Raw genomic sequence first — 18,470 nt, 5'->3', positions numbered from 1 at the left:
CTTAGAAACTTTATGCGCGCGGCTGATGATACCCCTTCTACCTGCTCATTAATCCAACCAGCTACAGTGAGCCCCCTGGGGAAAGAGAAAGATTCTGCACATGTAAAACTTAAGATTTATTTCGTATATTGTGAAACCTGTGGCTACAAAATTTACATTACATGGTTTCATCTTCTTATGAACATCACCGGCCCTGTCATCACCAGCCCTGTTTTCTCCTATATTCCTTCTTCTCTAACTATGTATTTACGGGGACATTCCCCTTTAACTTTAGTCTTCTGTCTTCAGACATGGTACACCATGCCTACTTCGATCAAGGAGGTGTGGGGTATCCCAAGGGCCACCGCCGGTCCTCGGCAGTTTCGCCTGAGAAACCCGTACACGTGGTTAACAAGAAGCTTCTTGATGGCCGAGGACGATTCCATCGCCTTCACATAAGTGTGGCCCATGATGTAGGCCACCCCTGCTTCCCTGAATTCCAGGAATTCCCTCACCTCGTCCCTCATCCCACACTCCTCCCCTGGTGGCAGGAACCTGACCCTTCGCCTTCTCTCCACCGCAGTAGCGACAGTGTTGGAAGGAGTCCCCACGACGCACAGCCTCCCACCCCACTCCTCATGATCATCTTCATGCTGCAGGAACTCAGCGAGCTTCGATACCAGCCTGTCCTCAAACTCGAAGCTGTCCTTGTGAACGTCCTTGTAGCCATACCGCACAATACACCTGAATATCCAGTACTGCTTCGGGCCGATCCGGCCGATAAGGAAGCGCTCTGCCGGCGGGATCCGCGGCACCTCGACCGACTTGATGCTGACGAAGACGAGGACCTGGTGGAATGCCGGGAAGTTGGTGACGAAGTGGGCGAAAGTTGGGGGGATGCCGGCGACGATGTCGGAGTATATGAAGCATATTCCGGGGACCCTCACCATGCCGAGGCCTGGGCCCATGCTCAGTAGCTGATCCAGGGACACCTTGTTCTGGAGCTCGAACTCTTGCTTCTTGGTGCTGCCGTAGTACCAGGTGCACATGATGGACGTGAAAGCGAGGGAGAGGAGGAGGGGCAGCCATCCTCCCTTGGGCACCTTGATGAGGCAGGCCGAGAGGTAGAGGAGCTCAAGAGAGCCAAAGACGAGTACAAAAGCAAGGGCTTCAAGAACTGTCCTCTTCCACACGATGAGAATCACAAGGGACATTATGCATGTTGTCACAAACATGACGGTGATCACAGCAAGCCCTGTTTCAACAGAGAAGAGGGGAAAAGCTTTAAATTGAGTTTTAGTACTTGTTCTTCTTAAACAGTTAGATATTGATTTTTATTGGAGAATATAGTTAAGTCTGAATTGTAAGGAAAGAGTACTGCAGTTTCACATATCCTTTTGCATAGCCTAACCCTGTGGCTGTGATCTCATAATTGGCCTAGCAGAAAACAGATATTTTTGAGAGAGAGAGAGAGAGAGAGAGAGAGTGGGGGGAAGGGGAGGTGTGCAACATCTGTAAGTCAACAAGAGATGACACCAGAACAATTTTGTGTAGGAGGTTTTTTTTTTTTTATCAAAATTTCAGGGAAGTAAGTGGATTCCTGCCAAGAGTTTCTGAGAGTAAATCTTTAACTTGAAAAAAGAGTGTGAATGAAGATCTTGGCAGGCATATCTTTTCCTAGTGATGGACCGTAATATGTGCAATGGCTTTATACGACGGATTGACAAAAATAATTATTGTCAGTTCATGTTTTTTCTTCAGGAAGCTAAAACTTACTAAGGATTTCATGGAGTTCAGAGTTTTACCGTAGGCATTCCCGATCAGGTCTGTTCTCCTGAACCCGACGACCACAGCCAAGCACAAGCACATGAGTAACCAGTTGATCTCTGGGATGTAAATCTGACCATGGATTTGGTTGGACGTGTGGATCACCTTCACTCGCGGGAAGCACTTGAGAGAGGTGCATTGATTAATCAACGAGAAGGTGGCCGATATTATGGCTTGGCTCGCCACAACGGTAGCCAACGTAGCTACGACAAGTACGGGCCAGAAAACAGCTTCTACAAAAAGGAGGAAAAATGATGTATCATCAATAAGATGCTCCAGACAAAGTGCCCTGAATGGTGCTACATATTTGTGATGGCAAATTGATTCAAGAATTGATACCATGAATGCAAATGAATATACAGAAGCAGATATTAGTTCAAATAAAGTGTAGACTACCATGCAACCAGAAGGGGTTGACTGAGAATGGAAAATTAACATTGGATGCACATCTGATTAGCTTATCCGACATGACATTATCTCTCAGATTTGCATTCTGATGCAAAACTTCTCCAAGTTCCAACCGTCGGGGCTAGCAGAATGGTCGAATTACCGGATCAAACTTATTATCCGATATCCAACTCAACCCGTATTCCTTCCATCCCAATTTGAGGTTGCCCCGTTGGAGATAACAGTCACAAACCAAAATAAATTTGACCAGGTCAGTTTTCTGCCTTAGCCAATTAAACCCAGTCATGCTTCAAAACTGACCCACATAAGAATGCTTCTTGCTACTCAAAAGGGTCATTTAGATGAGTTGGTTGTTTAAACCCTCAAGCTGAAGGGTGTCTAGAGTTCAATCCTCACGGCCAAAGCAGCAACGAAACTTTCCGAACGCAAGTGATGGACACCAACGAGTAGCTGTGCAGTCAAGAAAAGGGCATGGAAACTATATATTCGCCATCGAAGTGACAAAATGATACTTCCAAACAACGTAATCTTTTATCTCCTCATGGGTAGAACACGAACATCCCATTTCCATTTCAAAATTCTGCAGATTATGCTTCTGCCTAGTTGGTAAAACAACCATTAGATGCCTAAATATAATGAAGGTTTGACAGCGCCATGGCATCAAACCGAAGACATTTTGTTTAAAGCAAATTCTGTATGGCTGATCAACTGTTCAAAGCGTATACCAGAACAGGGTAACATAAATTAGAGACCTAATTCTAGAAGGCACTAAATATGGCGTCCAAGTTTGCTAAAATGGGTCTCAAGTATTGTGGAACGCACATGCTAAAAGTCTACAAGGAAGAAACAATGATGATAGAGAGAGTCCTTACCTGGAATGGACCTGAAGAAGCTTGCTTGAAGATCGGCCTTGTGCTTTGACAGATAAGCAGCTTCTCCCATATACGCTAAGACCAGGCAGGGGTAGACAACTCCTACAAATGCTATCTGATAAACGACGACACTTTAGACACAACCATCCCATAAGATAACAAAAAACCAAAATCATGGCTCCATGGAGTCTTCAAAGATCAAACAAGTACAGCAAATCAACCAACATGCAGGTCTCAAGTCCTAATAAACCACTTACTAAGAGAACCAGAATGGTAAGCCTCAAGTTTCAGTGTGCCCCCATATGCCTAAAGGAACAAAGCAATTTTTTCACTCAATCTGATGATATAGATGGACTCTAAAATATTTATCGGCTAAACATCAAGGTTTGGATTTCTTTCTTAAAGGACAGAGCACACATTAGCAATGCCGTGAATCGTTAATTTTTGGTGTGCTTGATATTACTTTGTAAGCATTCGAATAATCAGAACTTGGGTCACGCTGTCTAGTTACTTGTGAGAGTGGATTGGACTGTTACCAGTGAAGTATATACTTCTCCATAGCAAATCACAGAGCTACATCTACAAGTGGTTACTACTAGAGGTGTACAAAGCTACATAAGTTGGAATGCTTACCCTTATTGAAAGCTGGGAAAAATGCCCTAGGTCTGCAAACATGGCCTCAGCACCTGATCAGCAAAGGTTCAAACAATGTATTTGTCATGTACATGCTTTAAGGGCAACTCCGTGATGTGCAAAAAGTAAACCAAACTCATCTTAGCATTAAGAAAGCACGTCCTTAGCTAGATGTAGCCCATTGGGAATAAGAACCAGCAAGAGAACAGTTTGAAACATGCGCCTATATCATTTCCTCCGTCATATGTCAATATTCTTTGAGGCATCCATAAATTTCATGGGCCCAATAGCTACATACTTTCATGTGATTGACGATGCAAAGAATTGAGAGAAGTTACAGCTACAAGGGGATATCATATCGGTTAATGAACACTAGATCGACTGATACGTTTTCGAAAATTTTGGCTATGGAAATTCAAAGAATGACTATCTAAGCTACTTTTCCTAGAGCTCCTAAACCAACCATGTTTTAACACAAAATACACAAGGAAGTTCCTGGAGAAAATATTAAAGAGGGACTGGAGTTAAACTTCCAGCGTGCAAGAACACGCAGAAAGTTTAGGAAATCAGTTGATTGATTTGTAAGGAGAAAACTGCAATAGTAACAATCCGCCAGGTGCAACTTCAGCTCAGAAAGTTCATTCAGTTTCAGTTTATGTGCTTCACTTACTTCAATTATAAAAAGACAAGAGTACCTGTGATGCACATGACGATTCCCCCGAGGGACCTCCATCCATCCCTGCCGGGCTTCTTGAACAGATCCCAAATGTAGTATGGCGACAAGGCGCGGACAATATGCGGGTTCCAGCGGAATATGTTGTACATGCCAACAGAACCGATGCACAACAGCCAGGCAATCAAGATGGGCGCGAACATAAAGCCCACGCGGTGCGTCCCGTAGTGTTGAAGAGCGAACAACCCCACCAGCACAATACACGCCAAGAACACCGTGTGGTCTGCAAAATGAGTGGAGATGTTTCAGGCAAAGCCCAACAGAAGAAACGAAAGAAAATGAAATGTCAATCAAAATGTGGATCATTTATCTAATCAAATGTCTTAGAACAGATTTCACCGCCTCTAACTTTCATGTGTTCCTGTAAATCACCCACCTAAATTATATAGACAGCCCATTGCAACGAAAAATGGCACTACATACTAGAGGTTCACGATGTAAAACGTTTTTCTTCATCAAAAGAAGGTGATATTTAGATATCTTGTCCATTACCACTACTTTGGAAAGCTTGACCTTTATAAACGAAACTTTACACGGAGGAGTTTATTTTTCTCGTAATTCTAAAAATTATGTCTCTGAGTTTTTGACGTGAGATATACCTGCCTTGACAACTATCAAATGAAAACCCACCTTTAATTTATAGCCCCTTAAACGACGTTGAGAGCAACAACAGTAGTACTTTCATTTTCCTGTGACTGGAGGAACCATTTTTCCATCAACGCAAAACAACGAAAAGATTCAAAACTTCATATTCTTCAAAATGACAAATTTAAAGTGTGACATTTACAAAGACGGTTCAGATAATCCCGGGACCCCTTTTGGAAAAAGCGGAGGCTTAAATGGAGGACTTTTTCCAACTTTATTTTTTGGCTCAACTACCACTTCCCCAAAATATGGAGTAACTTATTCCCTCAACGGAAAATTTCCTCCGTGAGTATGACATGTATTTTTTCTCATTATGATCTGGTTGAAAAAAGACACCGTCAAGCCAGTGCTTTTAACACCTGGTGTTTCATTAAGAGAGCAAGTCTGGATATTTCACCACTTTCGAGTCCCGGCACAAGTTGAGTTGAGGAACTAGCTTATTCCATAGTCACAAATAATATGTCAGAAAGTTTGAAAAAAAAAATATCATAAATTTTTAAAAAGTTTAAAAAATAAAAAATAAATGAAATAAGGGAGAAACTAATAACACAAACATCAAAAGACAAGTAAATTTGCAACAAATAAAAAATAAAAAAAAACGGTTTGACATTAAAAAAAATGAAAAAATGAAAAAACGTGAAAAAATGCATTAAAAACAGGTCAAAAACACGTTTTCTTTGTTTTCAATGTCTTTTTGTAAAAGAACACATTGTTTTAAAGTTTTAAACAGCCATTTAATTTATCGCATTTTTATTTTTGGTGTTTAAAAAAGAAAACGAGTTTTTTATGTGACTATGAAACTCTATTCCAACCGCACGAAGCTTGAAAAGCCACTTAAATTTCAGGACAGAAGCCATGCATGATCCACTACAAAAGCTTGAGAGGCTTCCAAGCAGCAGAAGACGGCCAACACCATCACTAGAGCACCTGGTGCGGTCAAGGACCACAAAGACCATGTGGGACAAATGCAGGGTCACCATTGCTCCAGCATCAACACAATTATGTGTCCCATCCCTACCATTCGTTGATATCACACTAAAAATAATTTCAGAAGAAACGTGCTTGTTACTTACTCTCGTGGAGATTAGGCACCTTCACCTTCACACCGGAGATTGCAGCAAGGACTGAAACGGAAAACACCAGCATGAAAAAGCAGCTTAAACTTGAAACACAGTGGAGGTCGTTTTTCATGATATGAATGGTATATAAGAACGAAATAAGTTGGAAGGCAGAAAGAACCAGTGTCTTAGAAACTCTCCTTGCCGGCCATGCATATTGTACCGGCCCTTGTTGCCAATATGAGCCATGGCCGACATAGGTTTATACATTTTTCATAATTTTTATGGCCTTAAATTAATTTAAATTATTTTTTTAAATTCAGAAAGTGAGACAATAAATGGAAATGGGCAGATACCTGACAATATCTATCTGTTAAAAATGCTTATGCAGCACAGGTACCGTCATATACAGCATTGGGAAGATGAACATCATCTAATGCAGAAAACCGATGCTTTTTTCTAAAATGGTGGTACCACAGAAAAATCAAGAATCTTGTCTTATATAACTGCTCAAAAGAGTGCTTTCATGTAATTATTCGGTCATCTGGTGATAGAGGAATAGTCTTGAAGTATGAAGGGAAGAACATGAAGTCATATGTAGCAGATCTAGCGTGAAGGAAACCCAAAGAGCATGTTCTCGCATGACAGTAGAATGACGAAACAAGGAGAAAAATCCCAGTTTGGATAGAACATGGCAGACAATGAGGCAGTTGAAATTGAATGAAACGAAACTGAATCCGTATGCACATAATCGTTTGCAGCAAAAATGGACATACGGAGGCCGAGGGAATGTCCGAACATGCGTAAAGGGATACATATAAGGCATTGATTGTTAGGAGGAGAATTTTTTTTCTTTTTCTGATGAATCAGGAAGGACAACTTTACTGACCAAATTAATTTATAATTGGATATTTGTACGAGGAAAATTGAGCCATTATGTGACGGTTTTGCCTAAGAAATGGCTCACCGTGGACACAGGGTTAACAGCTCAAGGTGTTTTTCCCTCTGGTTCATCTTCAGTTTTCCTCACTGCCTTCTCCCCTTCTGCTATTTTTCTCCCTTACGAAGATGATACATTATTCCCTGTGTTTTTCGTTTCGTCTTAAATAGGATACAAATCGTTGAGAAAACAAGTTGTTCCAAGTCAGGCATATATTTGGGTTAATGTATGTCAAAATCTGATTGTTCGTTTGTTGAAACATACATTAAAATTAGATGATAGATGTTTTAACTGATCTAATTGAGAAACAATTTTTTTGCCAACGTCATTCAGCCGATTCACTGAATCACTGGTTTTCTGATTCAGGAATCGATTTTAATAACATTAGTGGGACATGAGAAAAAAAGTACCACGCCCTGTGACCGGCGTTGTGTTCCATTCAAAGTCACATGGGTACTTCTCTGTACCCGTGTTACTGTACGGGCACGACAAAGCATACATTTGAATATACTTGGGTACTTCCTTGATCCAAACTACTCACTTTTACTTGATTTACCTGATCTATTCAGTTTGCATTCTGCTGTTACCAGTTATTGGTTATTAATATATACTGCACTTATTATCTTACTTTTTCATTTAAATACTGCTTTTACTTTTAATTTTGTGGTATTTTGCATATAGACATACATGTATTTTGTCATATCCACGTACCCCTAGCTACAGGAACTCGTACCCACACCCATGTGACTAGATTCTATCTCATTAGTATTTAAATCTTGCTCAGACTAAATATTGGCTGATGGATGTCAATATTGGATTTGTCTCCATGTAATTTGTGTCATGGCTAGTATAATGCGTCTTCAACTCACTCAACTTGGCTAATGCTGAAAAGACTTGCTACTCCCACTCATGCACAAACAGAGAGAGAGAGAGAGAGAGAGAGAGAGAGAGAGAGAGAGAGAGAGAATCGTACCAGACATTGTTGGCGTAAGGACTCCATCACCGATGACCATGCTGGTGCCCAGCATCACGACCAGAAGCAGAACTACTCGAGAAGTCCGGCTCTTCTCCAAGAACTCTTTCAGCAAAGCACTGGTCTTGGTGTCCTTTCCCGAACCCTCGCTGCTGTAAGCCGATAGATGCTCGGCCGCTTCCTGGGGAGTGTTCAGAAGGCTGAGCCTTGAGTGGCGGCTGAGAAGAGAGTACAGAGCAAACGTACCGCCTGTCACATGAGTCACCAATCTCTTAACTCAGTACAGGGTCTGCTACAACGGACTAACTCACTGAGTCTGCTTTTTATGTTTTACTGTAAGAGAACAAATCAAAGGCTGTGGACATCGTTGCTTATCGGCCCATTCTCTCGTTGGAGAAACGAAGAGAAAAGAGAGGCCCGAATGTTGTGCCCATAATTAAAGTAGAAGGCCAATACCCAGCAAAAGCAATGCTAAATTTACCTTCACCATTGTCATCTGCTCGGAGAACAAGAATGATGTACTTGAGGAGAGGGATGAGTGTCAATGTCCAAAAAATGAGGGAAAGAACTCCGAATATCTCTTCATCGTCCTCATGAAGGCGCAATCTTCCAGAAAATGTGCTCTTGTAGACGTAGAGAGGAGAGGTGCTGAGGTCTCCATAAACCACACCAAAGCTCTGGTAAGCCAATATGAGCGTACTCCTGTATTTTTTCTGTTATATACATACCAAAGGATGAAAAACTCAGTAACTCAGACCAATATTTCCTTCGCAGAACCATAATACTTTAAAATGAAATGAGTATTAATCATCCAAGCATTCTTCATAACAAATTCCACATCGGAATAGTGAGAGAGCAGTAAGACCAAACTGTTGATTTTTGTTTCCATCTGTTGATTTTTGTTTTTCCTGAAGTGATTGATCATTATGGTGAGGAGAAAAAGCCTCCAAAAGGTTAATATCGAAACAAACAACTTTTTTATTTATTGCTGCCATCACCAACAACATATAATGACAAAAAATTGAAGGCGATAGGAGAGTGTTGGTCGACCTGCCTGAATGGGTCAGTCGGGTATTATAAGCACAAATAATAGGCTTCATCCGCGACGAACCAAGGTCGACCTTTGAAAAATAAAAAAGAAGAGGAAGAAACAAACACAGCAGAGGAAGAAAAAGCCAGCAAGTGGCACTCACTTCACCTGGCAATTCAATGTTAGGAGTGCATGTATCGCTGCCGAAGAACACATCATTACACTTTTTTTTGTTTTTAATAAGAAGGAAATACATAGACGGGATCATTTGATACCAATCAAGAACATTAAGTTTTTAAGTATCCTATGTACATGGATGAAGTTCCGGTGACTTGAACAACATTCGCATTCACCAAGTGGACTTCGAAAAATCATTGAGGCCTTTTGATCAAATCAGCCGGCAACTATGAGTTAGACAGAGATAGGATTTGGGAGACTAAGATGTGTAGGCGACTAATTCGCCTTTGAGGACAAAAGAAACAGCTGCCTTAGTGCGCAGGTCGCCAAAATAAGAATGTGAATACTTCCATATGGATTTGGGATGTATGTGAATGGGCTCGTTTATGGCCCCAATTGATGGGCCTCACTGGAACACAACGTTCTAAGACTTTAGCTGGCATGGGCCCAAGGTCAATAGCTGTAGTGTATAAATCAATAAAGTGGCTTGGTCCACTAAGTCTAAATGTTCCCATAATCTATGAGCCTATCTCAGCACTATTTGCTGGTCCTAGGCCAAGCTCGGCCCTCATCTTGGGACGTACACTTAAGAGGTTGTTTGGAAACGGTAACGGCATGTTACTGTTCTCTGTATCTGTCTCAAAAAGTGGGAGAGATTCATGTAACACTTTTAAAATGTCCAATGAATCTAACCAATTTTTGGTTTACATACATGAGACAGTTCTTATTCCCAAAGAGCCTCTAATGGATCACTCCAATATAGAAGACTTGACCAAGAGAAAATTACCTCGATCGAAACACATTGAAATTGTGTTGAATAACAATGAAGAACAGACTAAAGTATGATAAGCAGGCCCACGTTTTGCCATATTGTGCAGCCACAAGTAATCGCGTCCACCTAGCTAAGGGATTGGACTAGAATCTTCAAGTAAAACGAGATCAAGAGGCAATAGGATTTAAGTAATTGAACCAAGAGTCTTGGCCGTATTTTCTTTTCCACTACAAAAATGATGTGCAGTTGGTGGGATGAGACACCACCTGCACATAGCTATATTGTGTCATGGGCTGGAAAAGTAACCAAGCATATAACTCTCAATCAAGGGTTTAGGAGCCACGATCATCTAAAATAAACCGAGACTTCTCGGTCTCCGCTCATCTTGCCTACCATAAAATAAAAAGTAGCATGGTTGGTCTTGATCACCATATAAGATGACAAAATGAAAATATGTTTAGGACCAAAAGCAACATGTTACAATTGCACCACTTTATAAGTTGAAAGCGGTCAGTTATCACGAAAAAGACTACTTTTCTCTCATTTTTATGAAGATGATTACCTACTCACTTCCTTTGTGTTTCAAGCTTTCAAAAGCGAAGAAACTTTCCTTTTTTCTAATGATGCCAAAGGAACATGTATAATTCAAAATAAGCATGACATCCTTTCCGTGTTTCATTTGCCTAGTGCCTCTTGGTGATGGTGAGTTTTTAGGCGCTTCTTCTGAATATAGTATGTTTTTGGAAGGTAGCCATTGAACACCAAACCAAACATTAGAAGTTAAAGTTTCAAGGGAGCAATTAAAAGAGAAAAGAAAGAAGAGAAGAAGGAACCTTTTTCATCATCAATAAATAATAAATAAAGGACTAACTCCCACCACCAAAAAAAAAAAAAAAAGCCATATCAGCTATTTATGAATTGCCAGCTAGCATTTCAGTTAATTAAAAAGTAAGATTCTGAATAATTATTTAAAGCAACGAAAAAAACACCTGCTCGGTCGCACAAGGTGAGCTGTTACAAGAAAAACAAAGGGATTATATAGCAAAAGGAGATCTTTGAGCACCACAGGAAGAGCGTTCTGAAAAATTAGCATGTTAAATAGTAAACCCAAACGTTGCACATCTTGCAAATACCCTATATGTTAAGCGTCTTTCTGCAAATCCCTTGAGAAGTCAGAATTCAGTAGATAAACAAAGTTCCAAATACAAAACAAAGTAAAAAAGGAAGAGGCCTAAAGTCAAGTGGTGAACTCAAATGCAAGGTAGAAGTGGGCATAAGCGTGAACAGTGCCGAGTATTCAAGAGACGTCGTGAAAGCACAAACGTGCCAGAAAATTAATGGTCATCTAAAATCTTGACTTTCTTTTCACACAAAGAAGGATGAAAAAGAAAAGCACAGAAAGGGTAGATTAAGATTTCCAAGTACCCCACGATTATGCCAAATCTGGGTCGTCCGTGGTCGAAGGGTCAGCCGCAGCCGGGTGGCCAACATGAAGAACTGACGTAAAGAGCTAAAGTGCTCAAAATAAGAAAAAGAAGCGGAGCATATTTGCCTATTTGGGCGCACTCATGCCAAGTCACACGAAGTGCAGTGGCTAGATCAAAGTCGGCTTAGCATATTTGCCTATTTTGGGTCATTAAATTCGGCTTAGCATATTTGCCTATTTGGGCTATTTAACGGGGATAAAAATTTTGGCTAGTGGGGCACCAGTTCAATAAATTTAATGTTTTAAGTGGTGAATATATATATATAGGTGAATATATATATATATATAAGCAACTAAATATATGAAATTATTAACATAAAAATAAGTAAATTTTGTGAAGCTGGACCACCAAAAGGTTCCGCCACTGATTTGGGCGCACTCATGCCAAGTCACACGAAATGCAGTGGCTAGATAGATCAAAGTCCACTCTTACATGGGCCTTCTAGACACCTACGTATACGTAAGCAGGTTGTGACCACCTTTCATACCTTTCACATGCCGAAACGGTACGGCAATCCATCTGGACACGAAATTTTGTTTTTTTTTTTTTGCATATTTTTGTTGAATTTTGAAATTTCACATTTTTAGGCATTTTTCACATTCTTTGTGGAATTTGGCGCGTGCACACACACACACACACTTTATATAATACTCTCCTCAGACCTCTTACCCTTGCTACTTTGGCATAAGTATATACGAGTCTATTGTTTTATTGGACACGCTAACTTGAGGGGTGGTCTGATATGTATTCGTATCGTATGCCCAGGTGAAGTAAACCTAGCTAATGATTTACAGCTCAAAACTAGTTTGCAACAATCGAAACCCCAAGTAAGATATCGTCTACTTGACTTTTTAACGAATAAGATCGAGTGTTATAAATTTCTTTGATCATGACAACGATTGGAAAAGTTTAACAAAATAAAAATGCAATAATGTCCCTAGAAGCAAACTAGAGCATGTGGTGCGGGTAGGACCAAGGAAAAGCCTCCGAATATGCCTATGTTCTCACCAAAGACCAGCATCTCTTATGGCACAAGCGGTAAGCATTGCCTTCCCATGACATAAACATTACGTCCTTATGACATTGATAACAAAAATGAGGACGAATCCACGCAGCTTAAAGAGCTCTTAAATTATCAGAAAATTGTCCAAAACGCACATAAAATCCATAGTAAACCGGACGTCCTAGCAATATGGTGTATGGATATCCAACCACCATGCTTTTAATAGCTTGTTTGGTAAATGGAACAGTTTGAAATTGTTTCGTGCTTCAAAAATCCTTAGGGACTGATCCCACCAGTGCTTCAGAGCAAGGAGAAAGGTGCATTATTACGTACGTGAGCTTTGAGACCCGAGATGATTTAAAATAATTGAAACTATCAGGTCCATGAATTTAATTTAAAGTCAGATTTTATCAGGTGAACGAAGGATCTCAATTATTTTTATATATATAATCGTAAAATCCAGTGTTTGTTTACATTATTTACATTATGGATCGTACATAAAAAGAAACCTATCAGCTCGTATTTGAAACCTGATACTATCAAACACCCCCTAATTGACATCACAGACAAACAAATTAAATGAGAAAGCATAAAAGTTAGAGCGAATTTGGCCATCTTGTATCTTGCATGTGAAAAGAAGGCAAGAAGCCCTAAACATGGAAGTCAGAGTCTAGGTGCAGTGTTGTAAATATGCACATCTGTCAGCAAGGATTGTGACGTACGGATGCGTCTTTTTAAATTTTGAATTGAGAAAACACTGAAAATAATTCAAAAATTATAATACAAAAATAAACAAAATCATAGTCGCCTTATGTCCTCTCTGTCTCTTGCCAATAGGAACCGATATTAATGCCCTATCTTTTTTCTATTTTTTTTTAATAATAATGTCAACCGAGTAGGAAAATATTTTATTCTACTAGAGCTAAAACTCTCACACTTCCCCAGCTTCGAGAACCTACTTTTATTTTTAACAATAAGGTTGTGTTTGTTTCAGTGAATCTCAGATCAACAGTGATATGAGATCTTATGGATTCAAGATCCAACCCTTTTACTTAACATATATTTAAAAGTCATACTACTAAAATCTTCCAAAACACTTCTTAAGCAACTTCAGATTTAAGATACAATCAGTCGATATTAAAATATTAAGAAGACAGAAGGATGGGATGACTTGACCGTCGCAAAAAGGCCAATTTTTATATCACCTCAGCGCGTCACGTTCACCACGCGGGCGGCTACGGCTAAAAGAAACGGGCGTCCGGTCCATTTTCTGACCAAGGGGGTCCGGGGTACGACAATCTTTTATTTATTTCTGTTGTTATTTCCTTTCTCTTCCTCCTCTGGACAAAAGGAGCAATGAACATGGCTGGCACCGTTGGATGATTCCATGACTCAGCATCTTCCAACAGGCTTAGAGACTACTAAAGATGTCTTCCTCTTCAATTACATAATCGTCTTGGCATTTATATTGTTTGTTATGACTTAACAATGATATCAGCATTTCATTTTTTATGTTTTAATGGAATGTTACAGTTTGGTCTAAATCTTTGACTGGCCTCGATACTTCTACAGGTCGCAGTTGAAAGATTAAAGAGCTAAGCACTTACGTCTTAATTGAACAGTAAAACTTTGCAAACTTGAAGACTTGAATGAGATGACAGTTATGCCCTATGCCACTGATATTTCCCTTTCTTATATGAATGGAAGTTTGTGCTTGGATGATAAGAAATGAAACCTAACAGTTTGGCTCTTTACTCTGAGAACAAGCTTACGAACAGCATGCCGTCAGCCTGATTTCTTAGCTTTCGACTAAAACATTCGAAGAAGAAAACCATTTCAGTGTCCATTTCCCGGTCTGTGATAGTGGAGAAAGGTGCCCTTCCTTAAAAGCTTAAAATAGGAAAAGAACAAACAAGAAAAAAACAGAAAGAAAGAAAGATTAGGCCGATTTCTTGGCCACTTACCAGTCAAAAGAAAAGTGGTAAGACAAAAAAAAAAAAATGAAGTGTTGTTGGTCGAAGAAAAACTTGGGAATCCAGCTTTCAGCCACTTACTGATTTTCTAAAAATGTTTTACGACCATCTATGGAGACTTAATGTTCATCACGCAACAAGAAAACCAAGTTTTATGGGTTACTTTTATATGAGACTTTCTTTTAAATTATTCAAAAAATAAAGAAAGCTCCAAAATTCATTAATGGAATCCTTATTACATGGAAAGCCACAGGAGCCAACGGGTTCCCGTAATGGATGACCACAGGCCAACTTCTTATTTTATTTCCTACTAATTTTTCAATTGATAAGCACGAAAAGCGTGACGGCGTTTGATAAGCTCTCGGTCCCGAACAAGGGTTGTTGGTTGCCGTATACTTTTCGTGCCTGACACTCAACCGCTAAAAAGCTCGGCAGAACGGAATTTCCCGTCCGGAGAATGTGATGTGGTGGAGTCGCCCACAAGACAAAACCCCAAAACCCTCTTTTAGCGATTCATTCAAAAACGCTGCTTGCCTCCAATTATTTTTTTTATTTGTTTGGGTGGCATGAAAAGGCGGGTTTTTAGAAAAGCTGGTTTTCTGAAAACGCTATTTTTAGAGGTTAAAAACTAGCCTCCTTACTTTATCCAAATACAAAAACGTTCTTTTTCAAAACCCATTAAGAAAAATCATTTTGACGAAACCAGGTTTTCTAAAGAAGAATTAGTCGTCCAAACCCTACCAAAGTTTCAGATTTGCTTCTCCGTGAAAGGGACTTAAGGAGGAAGTTTCAAAGCATCTGGTTCCACACATCGAGATTGAGTCGAGGAAAGGACAAGGAAGGTTGCAGGAAGAACACAAAAATAGAGGAGGACCAGCGGACTGAAGGGAATCGTGACAAAATGTTACTTGGCACTCGACCGAAATCCGAAATTTGGAAAATACCGGAATCCCATGAAGAGATAATATCTAAAAATGACATGATGGCTATTCTTGATCGCAACATCAAGAAAATAAATTTCAAAGAACTCTGAAAATGATGACAGAACAATTTGAAAAAGGAAAAGAGATCTAGACTTCCTGTCCATATGAAAAGGCTTTATTTATTAACAAAAGATAGACAAGTTAGCAAAACCCAAGAAACAGTCTTTCTTCAAGGAAAAAAGAAGTTGCTTACGGAGCCATTTTAAGTGTAAACTGCAAAAGGAAAAAAAAAACTGATAAAGTGGGTTGACTTTAAACTTTCAAAATTAAAAAGGTTTTGTCATGAAACTAGTTATAGGAACATCCCTCTTTTGAAATGAAAAGAAAAACAACAGATAGGGTTTCTTGGTGAGCAAGAAAAAGAGTACTCGGGTTCCACGCGCGTACAGAAGAAGAGGAGCGGAGGCATAGTAAGCATGCATTATTTGAGTTGGTAACCTCTTTTGAAAAAAATCAGTCCCATTGAGAGAAATGTGCTGGAGTGCCCTTTAATATACGGACGGACAAAAATTCAGGTGTTCTTTATGCAGAAATGTGAGGGAGAAATGAGAAGAAGAAGAAAAGTAATAGCATCCCATCGCGCACTGCAAGGGCAAATCGTGAATCCAAACAAGTGCGCCCCTGTTCTTTTTTCCTGTCTAATTATCTAATGATGTCGTAGGAGAGAAAAAGAGAAGGAAATAAAGGCGTACCAGAAAGTTGAACGGGCCGGTGCATCTTTGGGGAGATCCGGACTCCATATCCATCTTTGTCCGAAGGCTTGCGCTCACCGGAACTAGAGGACGCGGTCGCCGGAAACTGATGCAGTTCCTTCTTCCGAGGATCAATCTCAAAGTTCGACTCTGAAGACCGCAACTATTGAGTGGTCGATCTCGCCGGGATGCAATCACCGAATCGCCGCATTCCGGTCGGTGATTCTCATCGGTTGATCAATATCGTACTTGCCCCTGTTTCTTCCAAAGGGAATTTTTGACAGGATGAGTGCCGGAATTCGTTAATAAGAAGCTGAAATCCGTTATTTTCTCGCGATAGATACTTCTAGAGGAGCTAGGGCTTCTGAAAGCGGAAGAAATGAAGAAGAGAGAGGAAGATTCCGGGCAGGACTAACAGAGCTTTCGGTTTCAGTAGATGAACCGCTTTTTGCAGTGAAACTTCGACCGAAATCCTGAGGACGACAACGGGAGGTCAAGGTTTTGATCGAGGGAAATGCTTTCACGATAAGGATATACTTCGTTAAATTCGGCTTCGGAGCACCAGAGTATTGTGAGAATTTGAGTGAACTTGTATCGAAAGGGACGCTGAAGTGCCGGAAGCTTGCACAAGGATTGGCCGGTTGGGTCAACAAACTATACAACAAGGTAGTTAAGGAATTTAATAAACTCCGGCACAGGAAATAGATAAGACATAGGAAAAGCAAAAGAGCAGGAAGGATGCAGAACTCATTTATGAAAAATCTGCCGGGCACAAGTAAAATCTAGAATTCCTGTGGGACGAGGAACCACTCACCGGTTAGCATTACGCGAAGCACGATTTTAATATTATAAACCGGTGGCGGAATGGAAGATTCGCCGGAATTTGCTCGGAAACGCTGCACAAAAGCTTCTCGATCAACTCCACTCCCCGGTGTGGATATCGAGACAGGAAGTATAAATGCTCCAGAAAGACAACGGCGATTTGACTAACCACCGGAATTTGATCGGAAGAAGTAATCCTGCTACGGCTGCTCCTCGAGCAAGTGTTCCACGTTGCTGGAACTCTTTTATCACGGGAAATCTTTTGGCCTGAGGAACTGTGGGAAAGTTGAAGAGTTTAGAGGAGGCAAACTAATGCAGAAAAGCCGGAATCTGATTGGAAAAAACTTCGGGGAACGGACTAACAGTTGAGCAAGCAACCAAGCAGCCCTTAGCTCCCGCCGGAAAATCCAGAGGTGGCCTGCACTAGATGGACCTCACGCAGTCTTCCTTCAGATGATTGTGCTATCCATTCTTTGAAGCTCTCAACCTTGCCGGAGAACGTTAAGCCGGTCGGATTTCCGACCGCCAAATCGATGTGTGTGAGAGAGAGAAAGAAACAGGACGAGAGAGAGATTGAGGCGTTCTGCCGTTTGTAGACGGCGTTGAGGGCACTTATGCGGTGGAAGAATAGGTGGTCGATGACGTGGCAACCGTGAAGTTTCAATCCAACATTCGGCGAGAATATTTTTCGCGCGAATTTGAGAGCGTGCATTATGCATATGGCGAAGATACCTTGCTTTTCTTGATATAAATATTTAAAATTCTGCATAAAAGAAGAATAACTAATCAGTTTCTCTTTTCCTGCAAGCTCAAAGACAAACGGTTAATGTCCACGTCGCAGTTTCCTAACTCACTCCAGTTCAAATAGATGGATTAAACACATATATGTATATATATACTAATTTTTCCATTTTCAGTTGTTGTTATGAAAAAAACTATAGCATATAAATCAAATTTTATAAGCATTTTCCTATTAATGGAGTTACCTATTTGAGCTTATAAACTTGGTAGGCCTTGAATTTTCATGTTTTTTTTCTTTACATTTTTGACATTTGGCATTCCTATATATAATATAATTTGATCAAAGATGCATAAGAACACGAAGCCGCATATAATGTAGTAGCTGATCTTAAGATAATCTCCAAAATTGGCTCCTCACAATCTCCATCCACAGAAAAAAGATACAAGGAGACCAGCTTAAAGTTATAAGGGTGGCATGGCCTTAGGGGTATTATGCGACTATTATACAGATCTGGATTTGGATCTGAATCGGGCATGTCCTGTACAACTATATCGATAGACTACATGCAGCTTCACAATTGGGCAGAATGGATCTAATTACCTGAACTTTAGACTGCATTTATTTGATTTCCTGATCAGAACATGGATTAATAGGAAAGTCGAGCAGGCACTTTTCCTCTATCAGCCCTTTGCATCCCAAGGTGAGGGATCCAAGTCTGGCA

General features: G+C 40.3%; 1 protein-coding gene across 6 annotated transcripts; it reads right to left on the bottom strand.

The window, feature by feature from the left end:
- Positions 1-101: 101 nt before the first annotated feature.
- LOC116267548 (probable potassium transporter 13) lies at positions 102-17,710 on the bottom strand. 6 transcript variants are annotated; one of them, XM_031649339.2, is made up of 11 exons: positions 17,177-17,710; positions 17,000-17,081; positions 16,186-16,440; positions 8,550-8,781; positions 8,069-8,317; positions 6,171-6,221; positions 4,415-4,675; positions 3,720-3,772; positions 3,087-3,201; positions 1,785-2,039; positions 102-1,234 (listed from the first exon to the last, which is right to left on the bottom strand). In XM_031649339.2, the coding sequence occupies exons 3-11, from the start codon at positions 16,237-16,239 to the stop codon at positions 285-287; spliced, it is 2,220 nt and encodes a 739-aa protein (XP_031505199.1). In that variant the 5' UTR covers positions 16,240-16,440; positions 17,000-17,081; positions 17,177-17,710; the 3' UTR covers positions 102-284. The 6 variants fall into 6 exon arrangements, with proteins under 6 accessions (XP_031505199.1, XP_031505198.1, XP_031505194.1 ...); XM_031649338.2 differs by having other exon boundaries at positions 16,186-17,081; positions 17,177-17,282; positions 17,371-17,710; XM_031649334.2 differs by having other exon boundaries at positions 16,186-16,839; positions 17,000-17,710.
- Between the last annotated feature and the right edge of the window lie 760 nt (positions 17,711-18,470).

This window comes from Nymphaea colorata, chromosome 14 (genome assembly GCF_008831285.2).
Source record: "Nymphaea colorata isolate Beijing-Zhang1983 chromosome 14, ASM883128v2, whole genome shotgun sequence".
Taxonomy (NCBI): domain Eukaryota; kingdom Viridiplantae; phylum Streptophyta; class Magnoliopsida; order Nymphaeales; family Nymphaeaceae; genus Nymphaea; species Nymphaea colorata.
This window is presented reverse-complemented; position numbering and strand designations above follow the sequence as displayed.